Source organism: Blennius ocellaris, assembly GCF_963422515.1.
Source record: "Blennius ocellaris genome assembly, contig: SCAFFOLD_63, whole genome shotgun sequence".
In the NCBI taxonomy this organism is placed as follows: domain Eukaryota; kingdom Metazoa; phylum Chordata; class Actinopteri; order Blenniiformes; family Blenniidae; genus Blennius; species Blennius ocellaris.
This window is the reverse complement of record NW_027662083.1, coordinates 67,501-84,718: the sequence shown is the minus strand read 5'-3', so window position 1 is coordinate 84,718 and position 17,218 is coordinate 67,501. Positions and strand designations below refer to the sequence as shown.

General features: G+C 46.2%; 1 protein-coding gene across 1 annotated transcript in view; it reads right to left on the bottom strand.

Moving 5' to 3' along the window:
* The window catches only part of map4k1 (mitogen-activated protein kinase kinase kinase kinase 1), a 30,992-nt gene that overhangs the window by 12,625 nt on the left and 1,149 nt on the right, over positions 1-17,218 (bottom strand). The window contains exons 2-15 of the mRNA XM_080521239.1: positions 11,970-12,027; positions 7,791-7,881; positions 7,629-7,693; positions 7,441-7,496; positions 7,296-7,343; positions 6,528-6,570; positions 4,716-4,788; positions 3,608-3,739; positions 2,966-3,028; positions 2,776-2,857; positions 1,671-1,787; positions 1,501-1,582; positions 356-411; positions 5-42 (exon numbers count right to left, since the gene is read on the bottom strand). Coding sequence (XP_080377365.1) covers positions 5-42; positions 356-411; positions 1,501-1,582; positions 1,671-1,787; positions 2,776-2,857; positions 2,966-3,028; positions 3,608-3,739; positions 4,716-4,788; positions 6,528-6,570; positions 7,296-7,343; positions 7,441-7,496; positions 7,629-7,693; positions 7,791-7,881; positions 11,970-12,027 — 1,004 coding nt within the window. The remainder of the gene's footprint in view (positions 1-4; positions 43-355; positions 412-1,500; positions 1,583-1,670; positions 1,788-2,775; positions 2,858-2,965; positions 3,029-3,607; positions 3,740-4,715; positions 4,789-6,527; positions 6,571-7,295; positions 7,344-7,440; positions 7,497-7,628; positions 7,694-7,790; positions 7,882-11,969; positions 12,028-17,218) is intronic.

Sequence of the window (17,218 nt, the reverse complement as noted above, 5' to 3'; positions counted from 1 at the left end):
TTACCTTCCTGGACTTTCCTCTGCTGCCGTCGACAGTTTTAACTGAAAAACACAAAACGGTCATTGTGTGTGTGTGTGTGTGTGTGTGTGTGTGTGTGTGTGTGTGTGTGTGTGTGTGTGTGTGTGTGTGTGTTTCTATTTTATTTTTATTGTATGAAAAATGTTTGTATGAAAAATGCTCTATAAATAAAGTTTGATTTGATTTGATTGTTGAGGAACGACTGCAAACACACTGTAGTACACTATAGTGTACTATATAATGTACTATAATGTACTATAGTACATTATAGTACATAATAGTACACTCCAGTACACTTGGTGGTAAACGACTCCGGTCAGATCGTTTCAAACTCACGGTGACGTCGTCTGGAGGTTCAGGCTTCAGCGGCCGCTGAGTGTAGATCTGGTCCACTAGTACAAATACACAGAGAAGTACTTCATGCAGTAACTGAACACAGAGAAGTACTTCATGCAGTAACTGAACACAGAGAAGTACTTCAAACTTCAGCTTAAAATAAAGTTCTAATGTTTCTAAAAGATGGAAAATCTCTCAAATCGGCTCCAGAAAGTGAAAATGTCCTGAAGCATTAAACTTTTAACGTCAGTTTCTTGTATCTAAAGCAACTGAGATGTTTAGATTTTACCATTTTACCAAATCATTTAATTTGGTGGAAAATCACTAAACATGTCTATTTTTCTGAGGCTCCACCCTGAGGCTCCACCATGAGACTCCACCCTGAGGCTCCACCCTGAGGCTCCACCATGAGACTCCACCCTGAGGCTCCACCCTGAGGCTCCACCATGAGACTCCACCCTGTGGCGTTGCTCTGAGGCTCCGCCCTGAGGCTCCACCCTGTGGCATTGCTCTGAGGCTCCGCCCTGAGGCTCCACCCTGTGGCGTTGCTCTGAGGCTCCACCCTGAGGCTCCGCCCTGAGGCTCCACCCTGTGGCGTTGCCCTGAGGCTCCACCCTGAGGTTCTGCTCTGAGACTCCACCCTGAGGCTCCACCCTGAGGTTCCGCTCTGAGGCTCCACCCTGAGGCTCCACCCTGAGGCTCCACCCTGAGACTCCACCCTGAGACTCCACCCTGAGGCTTCACCCTGAGGCTCCACCCTGAGGTTCCGCCCTGAGACTCCACCCTGAGGCTCCACCCTGAGGCTCCACTCTGAGGCTCCATCCTGAGGCTCCGCCCTGAGGCTCCACCCTGTGGCGTTGCTCTGAGGCTCCACCCTGAGGCTCCGCCCTGAGGCTCCACCCTGTGGCGTTGCCCTGAGGCTCCACCCTGAGGTTCCGCTCTGAGACTCCACCCTGAGGCTCCACCCTGAGGTTCCGCTCTGAGGCTCCACCCTGAGACTCCACCCTGAGACTCCACCCTGAGGCTCCACCCTGAGGCTTCACCCTGAGGCTCCACCCTGAGGTTCCGCCCTGAGACTCCACCCTGAGGCTCCACCCTGAGGCTCCACCCTGAGGCTCTACAGCAGAGGGTCAAAGGTTCCTTACGACTGGCGTCGGAGTTTGTCCTCTCGGCTCGGTTGTGCTTGTTGACGGACTGGATCCTCCTCAGAGATCCGGGGACGGCCACCTGGAGGACGCCGGGGACACGCCACAGTTACCATAGTTACCACGGTTACCGCCGGTCACCCGCCGTCAGGAGACACACGGACCTGTACCTCCATCTCCTCGTCCTCCGGAGCCGCTGCAGGCTTCAGCCTCTCCGGGTCTCGACACTTGTCCAGCAGGTCCAGGGTCAGATCCCGGTGCAGGGACCGCTGGGTCACAAACAAGTGCTGCAGGAGGGGGGGGGGGGGGAGAGTGTCTGATGTGAAGAGTGTCCTGTCCTGTCCCATCCCGCCCCGTCCCATCCCGCCCCGTCCCATCTTGTCCCGTCGCGTCCAGTTCCGTCCCATCCCATTCCATCCTGTCCCAAACTGTCCTGTCCCATATTTTTCCGTCCAATCCCACCCCGTCCCATCTTGTCCCGTCCCGTCCAATTCCGTCCCATCCCATCTTGTCCCGTCCTGTCCCATCTTTTTCCGTCCCGTCATGTCCTGTACCATCTTGTCCTGTCCCATCTTGTCCTGTCCCGTCCAGTTCCGTCCCATCCCGTCCTGTCCCATCTTGTCCCACCCTGTCCCATCTTTTTCCGTCCCGTCCTGTCCTATCCCATCTTGTCCTGTCCCGCCCCGTCCCATCTTGTCCCATCCCATCCAGTTCATCTCATCCCATTCCATCCTGTCCTGTCCCATCTTGTCCCGTCCTGTCCCATCTTTTTCCATCCCATCTTGTCCTGTCCCATCTTGTCCCATCCTATCTTGTCACGTCCCATCTTGTCCCGTCCCGTCTTGTCCCATCCCATCTTGTCCCGTCCCGTCCCATCTTGTCCCGTCCAGTTCCGTCCCAGCCCATTCCATCCCATCCTGTCCCATCTTTTTCCGTCCCGTCTTGTCCCGTCCCATCTTGTCCCATCCCGCCCCATCTTGTCCCGTCCCGTCCAGTTCCGTCCCATGCCATTCCATCCGTCCTGTCCCATCTTGTCCCGTCCTGTCCCATCTTTTTCCGTCCCATCTTGTCCTGCCCCATCTTGTCCCATCCCGTCCCATCTAGTCCCATCCTATCTTGTCACATCCCATCTTGTCCCGTATTGTCCCGTCCTGTCCAGTTCCGTCCCATCCCATTCCATCCCGTCCTGTCCCATCTTTTTCCATCCCGTCCTGTCCTTTCCCATCTTGTCCCATCCTGTCTTGTCCCATCCCGTCCCGTCTCCTGGGTTCTTACTGAGAGCATCTTGGAGGCGCTGGGTCTCTTCTTGGGGTTCCTCACCAGCATCGCTTTAACAAAGTTATAGAAGGTGGACGACCTGCGGACAAACACACAATCAACAAGCAGCAGTAAACAACATAGAATCAACAAGCAGCAGTAAACAAGTGGAGACAGATGTTCTGAGGCAGATGTTGGCTCTTCTCACCACTTGGACTTGTCTCTCAGTTTAGGAGGCTGGTAGCCACTCTTAGACATGAGGAACAGGACACTGCAGGACAACACAAACATGAAAATCAGTAACATAAACATCATAAACATAAACATCAGAAACATAGACATAACCATCATAAACATAAACATCACAAACAACATAAACAAACATAACAAACATCATAAAATAATCATAACAAAGATCATAAACATAAACATCACAAACATAAACATCATAAACAAACATCATAGACATAAACATCACAAACAACATAAACAAACATAACAAACATAATAAAATAATCATAACAAAGATCATAAACATAAACATCACAAACATAAACATCATAAACAAACATCATAAACATAAACATCACAAACATAATAAACAAACATCATAAACATAATAAACAAACATCATAAACAAACATAACAAACATCATAAACAAACATCATAACAAACTTAACAAACATCATAAAAATAAACATAACAGACATAAACAAACATCACAGAAGTTGTCGACACTCAGCGGGGGACCGGCGCCAGTATGTTCTTTGTGTGTGTGTGTGTGTGTGTGTGTGTGTGTGTGTGTGTGTGTGTGTGTGTGTGTGTGTGTGTGTGTGTGTGCGTGCGCACCGCAGCGGGTGGACATCAAACAGGGGGGGCTGCAGCTCCGCCAGCTCGATGGCCGTTATGCCCACAGACCAGATGTCACACAGCTCGTTGTAGCCGCCTTTGATCTCCACGGCGGCGACCTCTGGCGCCATCCTGGGGACGGGAGGGGAACAGCAGCTTCCGTCAGAGGAGACGTACGTAAAGCCCAGGGGCTCATAGTGTGAAAGGCTGAACGGTTATTTAAACTAAAGATCACTTTTATTTTTGTGGGAACAAAAAACATTGTCTGAAGGATTTTTAGTTTTAGTTTAAGATCCAACTGCAGAACGTCTGTACTTTAAGTTTATCTACTTAAAACGATGCAGTTTCTTCCTCTCTATCGTAGAATGTTGATCCTGGGATCAACTGTGGGGATTTACCTTTCCGTCGTGACAGGAACCAGTTTAAAAACGCTTTTTAAATTATATATCATTAGTCACTGTGGGGATTTACCATCACTTATATCACTTTGAATATCAGTTAAAAAATCATACATCATTAGTAAGTGTAAGAAAGAAGAGCAACAATTTTACCAAGAACAGCAATAATATATAATATGTACATAATGGTATAAAATATATTAATACTTAATAAACATAATAACAGGTATATATTGTGATAGAGAATGTTATTAAGGCAAATGTTGCCACACTATATTTTGTATTTGAAATGTAATTGATGAAATTTAAATAGTATAATAACATATACCTATATATATATATATATATATATATATATATATATATATATATATATTGGATGTGTATATTAAAATTAGAAATAGTAGTTTAAAAAACATTGTGTGACATTATCTAGAGCCTGGTTTAGTTTTATTGTGACGGGGCTCGGTGTGAATTAGCTTTTCTTTCAACACTTCTGGCTATTTTTAATGTACTGAAGCTCCTTGTGGAATAAAACAGTACAACCTTTTATTGTTGTATACAGTTCTACATTTTAAGCTTCATTATATTGAAAAGGGACAAATGACCCCTCAGGAAACCAGCTGCTCAGGAACTTCCTGCACATGTTGAGGGTCGTCAGTGAACTGCAGTACTGCAGTACTGCAGTACTTCCACCGGGGGCGTCTCACCAGTATGGCGTCCCGATGAAGGACATCCTCCGGGCCAGAGTGGCGGTGATCTGGGCTGAGATCCCGAAATCCGCTGCGACACAAAGTCAAGAAAATATTCAGAGAATTCAGAAAAACAGAACAACTCCCACCGTTTCTTCGTTTGTTTGGATGATTAAAGATGAATAAAGAGGATTAAAGGTGATTAAAGATCATTAAAGATCATTAAAAATGATTAAAGATGATTAAAGCCAATTAAAGATGATTAAAGACGATTAAAGAATGATTAAATATAATTAAAGATGATTAAAGACAATTAAAGATTATTAAAGACGTTTAAAGATGATTAAAGACGATTAGAGACAATTAAAGATGATTAAAGATCATTTGAAGACGATTAAAGACATTAAAGACGATTAGAGACAAGTAAAGATGATTAAAGACGATTAAAGGTGAGTAAAGGTGATTAAAGACGATTAAAGATGATTAAAGATGATTAAAGACGATTGAAGATGATTAAAGACGTTTAAAGATGATTAAAGATGATCAGAGACAATTAAAGATGATTAAAGATAATTAAAGACGATTAAAGACATTAAAGACGATTAGAGACAATTAAAGATGATTAAAGACGATTAAAGACGATTAAAGGTGATTAAAGATGATTAAAGATGATTAAAAATGATTAAAGACGATTAAAGACATTAAAGACGATTAGAGACAATTAAAGATGATTAAAGACGATTAAAGACGATTAAAGGTGATTAAAGATGATTAAAGATGATTAAAAATGATTAAAGACGATTAAAGACATTAAAGACGATTAGAGACAATTAAAGATGATTAAAGATGATTAAAGATGATTAAAGATGATTAAAGATGATTAAAGACGATTAAAGACATTAAAGACGATTAGAGACAATTAAAGATGATTAAAGATGATTAAAGATGATTAAAGACGATTAAAGACATTAAAGACGATTAGAGACAATTAAAGATGAGTAAAGACGATTAAAGATGATTAAAGATGATTAAAGATGATTAAAGATGATTAAAGACGATTAAAGACATTAAAGACGATTAGAGACAATTAAAGATGATTAAAGACGATTAAAGATGATTAAAGATGGTTAAAGATGATTAAAGACGATTAAAGATGATTAAGGACGATTATTATTATGTCAGTTTGTTGGTTTGTGTTTTCGAAGCCGAAATAAAACCAAAACTGTAATAACTAATTAGCCAATAATGTAACAAAACATTAAGACTCAAGAGTTAAAAACTTTTAATTTTACATTATGAGGCCGGCAAAAATATTTTCCCTTAATATTGTAATAATTTTATTACATCATAAAGAGAGTCAATGATTTATGGTTTGGACTTAAACTGCTTTAATTTGAAGTAATACTGAAATAATGAGTTCTAAAAGTTTAGACCATTTTTTTTTGTCATATCTAAATACAGTTTATGGTATTTATGTATATTTTCTGTTGCCCAAGTCATTAATAGTCTTTTTCTCCATCCAGCAGTACAGAATAATGTATAACTTTAAACATATTACACATTTAAATTCCAGCTCAATCTTTCTACATTATTGACCAGTGATTACATTTTTTCACTAAACAGATTAATATACCTCGGAGAAAAAACCTACAAGAACATTAATCCAACCCAATCAGTGAATTGTATTAAAAAATTTGCAATTTAAATGAATATTCAAGCAAAAAAAAAGAAAACAAAAACATCTTTGTGATGCTGAAGCGGCCGCCACGTGTGTGGCGGTGACTCGTGGTAACCGTGGCGACGCAAAGCGGAGCAAACCCCCCCACCTACCCAGCTTGACCTCGCCCTGGTCGTTCAGGAGGATGTTGGCGCCCTGCGGGGAAGCAGAGGAAGAGATAAGACGTCGTCACGTCACAGGACATTGCTTTTGTTATCATTGTTGTTGTTGTTTTTGCATTTTTTTTTTTTTTTGCCTACCTGCTAATTTATACTCTTGCTAGAAAATCATGTTACTGTCTCGATAGAGCTGCTCAGGCTGGTTTGATCTAGAAAGTCATGTTACTGTCTAGATAGAGCTGCTCAGGCTGGTTTGATCTAGAAAATCATGTTACTGTCTAGATAGAGCTGCTCAGGCTGGTTTGATCTAGAAAATCATGTTACTGTCTAGATAGAGCTGCTCAGGCTGGTTTGATCTAGAAAATCATGTTACTGTCTAGATAGAGCTGCTCAGGCTGGTTTAATCTAGAAAATCATGTTACTATCATGATAGAGCTGCTCAGGCTGGTTTCATCGTATATTATTTACAGTAATCCCACTGATCCAAATATTTTCCGACTGTTATTAGATTAAACCAGCCTGAGCAGCTCTATCTAGAAAAGTAGCATGATTTTCTAGTGTTCATGTGGATATGTTGTGCTTTTTTATTTTCTCTGCTAAAAGCACTGAGGAATGACTGTGTTGTATATATTTTTTTTTTTAAAGTAATAATAAAAAAAAAAAGGAAATACGGAGATCACCCACTAAACTAACCTTAACCCTAACAAAAATCACATTTATATGTCGTAATTTGCGGACCAGGAAGATCCTCTACTCTCTCACCTTGATGTCCCTGTGGATCCTCTTTTGGGCGTGCAGGTAGTCCAGACCCTGTTCACACATCGAGCATCGTCGCTTTAACCCAAACCGCCTCAAACCGGGTCTCATGACGTTCTCTTTTAAAATCTGGAATCCGGTGTGTTCTTACCTGCAGCATCTCCCTGCAGATGTAGGCGATCTGGGGCTCGGACAGGGGACCCGTCACTGCAGGGACGGTTAGGGTTAGGGTTAGGGTTAGGATGGCCGCCCAGAGTCTTGTCTGCCAGGCGCAGGAAGGCGCAGCAGTGTGTGTTTGGCGAGTGTGTTTGCTGACGATACGCCGGCGTGTGAACGCACCGTGATAAACGTCCTGCAGCGAGCCTCCTCCGCAGAACTCCATGCAGATCCACAGTTTGTTGGCTCTGTGGACAGAAGGGGGCGCCGCCGGCTCAGCCTGGCAGAATTCACAATGGGGTGCATGCGGGAAACGTGGGGGGGGGGGGGGGGGGGGCGTCTTACCGGATGTAGCTGCCATAATAAGCCACTATGTTGGGATGCTTGCAGGTTTTCACAATGACGATTTCCTGCTGGATGATGGAGAAGTCGTCCTCTGTGGAGACGAACACACACGACTAATGTTTTCTGTCTCTGCAGGAGGACAAAGTTTAGAACTTTGACTCTAAATGGTAAACGGACTTCACTTATGTAGCGCCTTCCAGTGAAAAAACCGGTGTTTAGCCGGGATTTAACATGTCGGGGGGGGGGAAACAGTCAATCTGGCAACCGCAGCCCCGACAGTCACACCGCTGCTACGTCATCAACATGCGACGCATGGCAGCAAAAACAAATAGAAGACAGCAGCGCTGCCTCAGACTCCATTCTTCGTAGGACTACTTAAAGTAATTTAATGAAAAGTTCAGTGACGATCCAGGTGGATTATAATGAAGCAGCTCCGGACATCAACAACATGAACGTCAACCTGGGACACGTTGATCTGAAGCACCGCAGAGACTCTGGGATCAATAAACGTTGATTTCAGACGGATTAGTTCATCGTCTCGCTCTGTGATTTGTACTGATTCCTGATATTGTGTGACTAATGCTATACCCTAGCCCCTAAACCTAAACCCTAAACCTTAACCCCTAACCCTAAACCCTAACCCTAATCGCCCTAAGGCCTAAGGCCGGTTAGCTCAGTTGGTTAGAGCGTGGTGCTAATAACGCCAAGGTCGTGGGTTCGATTTGTGCATATATATTCCTCCCTCTGCTGATGCGGCAGCAGCATGTGAACGTATCGGCGCCACCGTGACTCAGATCCAGACGCAGCACCCCCGCGCCCTTCTGCTTCTCAGCGGAGACTTTAGCCACGCCCCTCTCTCAGCCAGTCTACCTACTTTCACACAGTACGTGAAGTGCCGCACAAGAGACAATAGGACTCTGGACTTAATGTATGCGAATGTGAAGGACGCCTACACGTCTGCCCCCCTCCCCCCGCTCGGGCGCTCTGACCACAACCTGGTCCACCTGAGACCGGTGTCCACACCCAAGGTGAGGAGACGGCCAGCGCAGAAGAGGACTGTGACAGTGTGGAGTGAAGAGGCCATGAGAGGCTTAAAGACTGTTTTCAGACCACAGACTGGGACATGATGTGTGACTCTCATGGGGACGACATCGACGGCCTCACCCACTGTGTCACGGACTACATTAACTTCTGTGTGGAGAACACCGTGCCGACCCGGAAGGTCCGGAATTTCTCCAACAACCACCCCTGGGTGACCCCTGAGCTTAAAGCCCTCCTGAACCAGAAGAAAAGGGCTTTCAACTCAGGGGACAGAGAGGAGCAGAGGAGAGTCCAACACGAGCTCCAGGAGGATCAGGAAGGCCAAGAAGGACTCTGGGCAGAAGCTGGAGCAGAAACTGGACCAGGGCAACGTGGTGACGTGTGGAGGGTCTAGAGAACATCTCCGGATTTGGACGGAGTGCCAGAGGGACAGCTGATGGAGAGCAGCGCCGGGCGGACCAATTCAACCAATATTTCAACCGTTTTGATTCTCCCCCCGCTCCTTCTGCCCCCCTCCCCCCCCGTCCTGCTCCCTGCGCACCCCTCCCTCCCCTCCCCCCGCTCCTTCTGCCCCCCTCCCCCCCCCGTCCTGCTCCCTGCGCCCCCCTTCCTCCCCTCCCCCCGCTCTGCTCCCATCTCTTCACACGTCTCCAGCTCAGTGGACACTGGCCCCCTCCCCCGACCACCTTCACCTGCCTCCTGCCCCCCCGCACCCACGTCTCCAGCCCCCACCATACGGACTTCCTCAATCACCTGCCCTACCCCCAGCAGTCTACCCCCGTCCCCCCCTGACTCCCCCCTCTCCATCACACCGGACCAGGTGAGGAGAGCTGAGGCGACTGAAGCAGAGGAAAGCATCAGTCCCAGGCTGCTGAGGACCTGTGCAGACCAGCTCTCCCAGGTCCTGGGCCTCAGCCTGGAGAAGGTCCCAGTCCTGTGGAAGACCTCCTGTGTGATCCCGGTTCCTAAAACAGCACACGCCAGGGAACCGGCCCACTACAGACCAGTCGCCGTGACCTCCCACCTGATGAAGACCATGGAGCGGCTCGTCCTCACCCACCTCCGCACTGTGGTGAGCTCCACCCTGGACCCGCTGCAGTTTGCCTACAGGCCTAACATCGGAGTAGAGGACGCCGTCATCTACCTGCAGCAGGGGGCCTCACCCACCTGGAGCCCGGCGGGAGCCCGAGCACTGTGAGGGTCATGTTCTTTGATTTCTCCAGCGCTTTCAACACCATCAGGCCGGCGCTGCTGCGAGGGAAGCTGGAGGACGAACATCTCACTGCATGGACCATTGACTACCTCACGGACCGACCACAGTATGTGAGTCTGAGGTGGTAGTCTGCAGCACCGGGGCCCCTCAGGGCCCCTCAGGGCACCGTCCTCTCACCGTTCCTCTTCACCATCTACACGTCGGACTTCACCTACAACACGGACAGCTGTCATCTGCAGAAGTTCTCCGATGACTCCGCCATCGTGGGCCGGGTGTCCGAGGGGAACGAACTGGAGCACCGGTCGGTCATCATGGACTAACTGGAGTACCGGTCGGTCACCATGGACTAACTGGAGTACCGGTCGGTCACCATGGACTAACTGGAGTACCGGTCGGTCATCATGGACTAACTGGAGTACCGGTCAGTCATCATGGACTTTGTGGACTGGTGTGATCCAACCACTTGTGCTTGAACACCAGTAAGACGAAGGAGATGGTGATGGACTTCAGGAGGAAGAGACCACCACACACACCGGTGAACATCCAGGGGGAGGACATTGAGGAGGTGGACAGTTTCCAGTACCTGGGTGTTCACCTCAACAATAAACTGGACTGGTCACACAACACCGACACCCTGTACAAGAAGGGCCAAAGTGGCCTCCACCTTCTGAGGAGACTGACGTCCTTCGGAGTGAGCAGGCCTCTGCTCAGGACTTTTTATGACTATGTGGTGGCCTCTGCTCTCCACTACGCTGCCGTGTGCTGGGCCCCGGGCCCCGGGCCCCTGGCCCCTGGCCCCTGGCCCCTGGCCCCCTGGCCCCTGGCCCCTGGCCCCTGGCCCCTGGCCCCTGGCCCCCTGGCCCCTAGCCCCTGGCCCCTGGGCCCCTGGCCCCCTGAGCCCCAGGCCCCGGGCAGCACAGAGCGGGACAAGAACAGACTGGACAAGCTGGTCAGGAGGGCCAGCTCCGTCCTGGGCCCCTGGCCCCTGGACTCTGTGAAGGAGGTAAGCGACAGGAGGGTGGTAGTTAAGGCTCCTCCATCATGGACAACACCACCCACCCACTGCACGGGACTGTAGAGGAGCTGAGGAGCTCTCAGTGGCAGACTGAGACACCCTCAGTGTAGGACGGAGCAAGTCCTTCATCCCCACTGCTGTTAGACTGGACAACAGGACTGTGTAGTAACAGTGACAGTATGTGCAACAACCCTGCACCTAGGACACTTTATCTAAGTCACTTTAATTGTAAAATTGTATATAAGATACCTCTATTCTACTAACTGTGTGCACTTTCCTTGACTATTCTACTAACAGTTTGCATTCCTCTCCTTTCCTCATGTGTCCTCAAGAGCTGTATGGAACAAGTACATTTCTCCACTGTGAGATTAATAAAGGCGATCTTGTCTTATCTTATCTTAATCCCTAAACCCTAACCCTAATCCCTAACCCCTAAACCCGAACCCCTAAACCTAAACCCTACACCCTAATCCTAAAACACTAAACCCTACCCATAAACCCTATTCTAAACCCCAAACCCCTAACCCTAACCCCTAAACCATAACCATAACCCCTAAACCCTAAACCCTAGCCCCTAAACCCTAACCCTAAATCCTAACCCTAAACCCTAACCCCTAAACTCTAAACCCTAACCCCTAACCCTAAATCCTAACCCTAACCCCTAACCCCTAACCCCTAAATCCTAACCCTAAACCCAAACCCCTAAACCCTAACCCCTAAACACTAACCCCTAAATCCTAAACCTAAACCTAAACCCTAACCCTAACCCTAACCCTAAACACTATACCCTAAACTCCTTTACAACACTCAAGGCAACCGAAGTGATTTAAAGTAAAAAAAAAAAAAAAAAACAGAAGAGAAAAAAACAACTAAAAGTGAAAAACGAGCCAACAAAACAAAACAATCTCACCTGGTTCCATCTTGATGAGTTTGATCGCCGCCAGCTCGCCATTCTGCTTGTTACGAGCCTGAAACACACATTTGACAAGGCTTTCAGTTCATGTGTGTGTGTGTGTGTGTGTGCGTGTGCGTGTGCGTGTGTGTGTGTGCGTGTGTGTGTGTGCGTGTGCGTGTGCGTGTGCGTGTGCGTGTGCACCAGAAGAGCTCCAGCTGCATGACACCACTGTGGCTCTGTGGCAACGACTTCGCAAAGGTTCTCACACACACACACACACACACACACACACACACACACACACACACACACACACACACACACACACACGAGAAACCACTGATCTGGGCTGTGCAGACTTTGCACTCCGTCCGCTGCCTCTTTTATCTCACTTCTTCATTTTTTTTTTTTTTTTTTTTTTTTTTGCGCCTGAGGTTTGAAAACACAGCAGGTGGCCCCCGAGCAGCGGTGCAGTCAGGGTGCACGCTCAGCAGGGTGCACGCTCAGCAGGGTGCACGCTCAGCAGGGTGCACGCTCAGCAGGGTGCACGCTCAGCAGGGTGCACGCTCAGCAGCACAGGCCACATGAGAGGGAAGATCCTCTCCTGACGAGCCCCGTGGAGTCTGAGTCCACGTGGGTAGAAAGTCCCCCCACGGGAACACGAAGCATGTTTTAGTAGTCGTAGCCTGAATAGTTTAAGAAAATAACCCCCACCTTCAAAGAGGCAATATGGAGGAAAACGCCTTGTTATGTTAATATTTTAATATCGCGGGTAGGTCTTGGTGTAGAAGTATGACGGTAGAGTTCACCTCTGACATTAAATCCGGCGTTCGGGTCGTAAAGTTTGGGGTCACATGGCGACTGAGGGTCACGAGCGTCTGTACTTTCTGACTCACACACGAGGGAACTGACGCTTTGTATCAGTCTGCCATCGCTTTGATGTTGTCCTTCAAAGAAATACGTAAACTAATACATGTAACTGTTTGTAACAAAGTGCAAATAAATAAATAATAAATTAAATGTAAATGTATGTAACAAAACAAATCATGTGCCAATTTTGGCAAACGATTCCAAAGAATTGAAACACTGGGAACCGGTTCGTCACAAGAACCGGTTTTGGACTCAACACCAACGACATGACATCATCTGCTTGTTCAGTCTCTGAGAAAGTCCACATAAGACTAGACAAAACAAGACAAAACAAGACAAAGCAACACAAAACAAGACAAAAAGACAACACAAGACAAAAAAGACAAAACAAGACAAAACAGCAGAAAACAAGACAAGGCAAGACAAAAGAAGACAAAACAAGACAAAGGGACACAAAACAAGGCAAAACAAGACAAGGCAATGCAAAACAAGACAAAACAAGATAAAAATGACAACAGAAGACAAAACAACACAAAGCAAGACAAAATGACATAAAACAAGACGAAACAAGACAAAGCAACACAAAACAAGACAAAAAGACAACACAAGAAAAAAAGACAAAACAAGGCAAAACAGCAGAAAACAAGACAAGGCAAGACAAAAGAAGACAAAACAAGACAAAGCAACACAAAACAAGACAAAAAGACAACACAAGAAAAAAAGACAAAACAAGGCAAAACAGCAGAAAACAAGACAAGGCAATGCAAAACAAGACAAAACAAGATAAAAATGACAACAGAAGACAAAACAACACAAAGCAAGACAAAACGACATAAAACAAGGCAAAACAAGACAAACAGCCACAAAATAAGACAAAGTGACACAAAACAAGGCAAAACAAGACAAAACAAGACAAAACAAGACAAAACAACACAAAACAACACAAAGCAAGACAAAACAAGACAAAACAAGACAAAGGGACACAAAACAAGGCAAAACAAGACAAGGCAATGCAAAACAAGACCAAACAAGGTAAAAATTACAACACAAGACAAAACAACACAAAGCAAGACAAAACGACATAAAACAAGACAAAACAAGACAAACAGCCGCAAAATAAGACAAAGTGACACAAAACAAGGAAAAACAAGACAAAACAAGACAAAAAAGGCAACACAAGACAAAACAAGACAAAACATGCAAACCACACACAGAAAGCTCCCAAATGCAGCAGTGAGCTGGGGCCTGGTCACCGTGCAATGGACCAGCAACCCACTGCACCACAACGGACCAGCAACCCACTGCACCACAACGGACCAGCAACCCACTGCACCACAGCAGACCAGCAACCCACTGCACCACAACGGACCAGCAACCCACTGCACCACAGCGGACCTGCAACCCACTGCACCACAGCAGACCAGCAACCCACTGCACCACAGCAGACCAGCAACCCACTGCACCACAGCGGACCAGCAACCCACTGCACCACAGCAGACCAGCAACCCACTGCACCACAGCAGACCAGCAACCCACTGCACCACAGCCGACCAGCAACCCACTGCACCACAGCGGACCAGCAACCCACTGCACCACAGCGGACCAGCAACCCACTGCACCACAGCGGACCAGCAACCCACTGCACCACAGCGGACCAGCAACCCACTGCACCACAGTGCCACACACTGTTTCAAAATGGCCCCCAAACAGCAACACCTTGTGTCAAGAAAGGTCACGCAGATGAAAATAGTCCCTCCTCCTCTGTGGTCTGGTCTGTTTCTCTTCCTGGTCCCAGAACAAGAACCTGACCAACCAGACACGCCTTCCAACCAATGAGGCGCCGGCTCCACACGGGGGGGGGGGGGGGGGGGGGTCACACCCCTCCCAGAGGAACCATCCTGTGGGCGTCATCAACCCATTCCGATCAAAACAACTAATTGGTGTCGGACCGGTCCGACCGGAGGAAGGAGGGACCGGCCGAGGGAGCGTCTGGCCAGGAATGTAGACGGGGTGGATGCCTGCTTCACTCCGTCAGCATGAAGGAAACATGAGGCCTCCTCCTCCTCCTCCTCCTCTTCATCCTCCACCTCCTCGGAGGTCGAGATTAGAACGACCTCTGAGGCTTTCAGACACTTTGTTTCTGGCGATTCGTACAAACTCGAGACGTTTCTGTGTGTGTGTGTGTGTGTGTGTGTGTGTGTGTGTGTGTGTGTGTGTGTGTGTGTGTGTGTGTGCGCCCCCCCCCCCCCCACCCCCATGTGAAAGAAGGATAAACATGCAAATCTCCGTCACCATCTCTGCAAAGGAGCAGCAGAAGGTCACCAGAGGAAGCGTCTCTACAGAAAAGCTGCTTCGCATCACTGACGGTCAGTGACTCACGTCGAGAGCAACTGAAGCAAAGACAAGAGGGGAAAAAACATCAGCTCTGCTGAAAATACCTCCAGATGGTTGAAAAATAAAAGAGGTACTTGAGTACTAAGTGTGCAGTGGGAGTACCGGTGAAAAAACCTCCCTCAGGCCTCCACATCTAGACTCATTTATACCCTTTGTTTTTAGTTCGGTCCTCAATGTTTGTAGAGTCAACAACCTATGATAGTACCTCATAGCGAAGTACTGCCTTGAGTTCACATCGGGCCAGTAGTTCAGTCCATGATCCTCCTGCACCAGGATTTCTAATGGACAACGTTGGTACTTTGACGACGCTTTAGGGACATTATGAAACCTGACGACAAGAACCAACATTCAAAACTGACTCAGCCGACTCAGCGTGACGCCGAAACACTAATCCATCATTAGCTACTTGGAGAGTAGAGTATTGTAACTCCCCTACTATCAGGGTGAAACAATGACTGCTTAAAAAGTCTTCACTTGATTCAAAATGGTGCAGTTGAGTCGTGACAAGAACCGGCATAAGAGATCACATCACTCCAATACTAACCCGTCTTCACTGGATCCCTGTTTAATCTAGAATAGAATTTAAAATCCTTCTTCTAACCTATAAAGCTCTTAACAACCAGGATCCATCTTATCTTAAAGAACTGTTAGTACCCCCCCCCCCCCACACACACACACACACACACACACATTCACACCGTGGCTTCACACTTCTTTCTGAGGTTGCAAAAACAAGTGCAAGAGGTTCTTTGCATATTTAGCAGGTTGTTCTTTTTTAGTAGCTTTGCAGGAAGAAACCCGTTATCGTCTTCCTCAACAAAAACTTCATGTAATATTGTAGCACGTTTTCCAACACTTTAATACATTTTGGTACGATTTGCTTGATGTTACATTGTTGAAGTCTCATTAAAAAAAGTCAACTTAAATGTAATTGCATCCAAGAATATCATAATAAATGAATAAGACTGTTTCTGCTGCATGTTGCTGGTAATGTAGTATAATAAGTATCATCATATATATTCACTGAGGACAAACACTGTGCAGAGAATTTATTTCTTTTACTATGGAAACAAATCGAGTTATTGGGTTTATTTCATATAAAATATATAAAATGACACTACTAGTTGCGGTGAAGCTGTTCTAATAAATCTCAGTTAGTTCGTATATTTCCTCACATTAAATTGACTTGTCTTATTAAAGTTCTCCTATTAGCCATCTTCACCTCCTCCCGATTCTCCTCCATTAGAATATCAGATCCAAGCAGCTACGTCGACAATCTGCTGTGTCTGTGTGAGCTGGACTGGCTCCGCCCATCTATGGGAAAAGGAGGAAGTACTTCCTCTCGTGGCGCCATGTGCCAGAGCAGAGCTGCCTGATTTGTGGGAGGAGTCAAAGGGGGGGGGGGCTTACCTGGATTGTGATTGGCTGAACCCCCCGATGACATCATAAAGGCTTTGATTTCTGATGGAAATCAAAGCAACACACTTTTTATTATTTTTTAAATTGTATTTATTTTTACGCCACACAGAAGTGACTTTTCATCTGATTCCAACAAAGTCAATTAAACATGTGAGTTGCTTCACTTTGTCTGCAAATATTAACCACTAATATTAAACTATAAATAACTAATCATGAAATAAATATGTAAGTAAATATTAAGCTGAAGTGATTTATTTTCCAGCAGCGGCTGTGAAGAATATTTAAATGTCCTGAGAGTGAAATCAGGAGTATTTCTACATTGTCACCTTCCTTTTGTTTTTAAACGCAGTAAAGTAAAAAAATTAAAAAATACCATGAATGTAATTATTTTACTCTGAAATCAAATAAATCTCCATAAAACGATCGAAACATAAACTACAACATTTAATTAAACATTTGTAGAGTTTCAGTATTGATGGACCACAATAGAAACGTCAACATTACATTTGTGTGTTTTATATATATATATATATATATATATATATATATATATATATATATATATATATATATATATATAT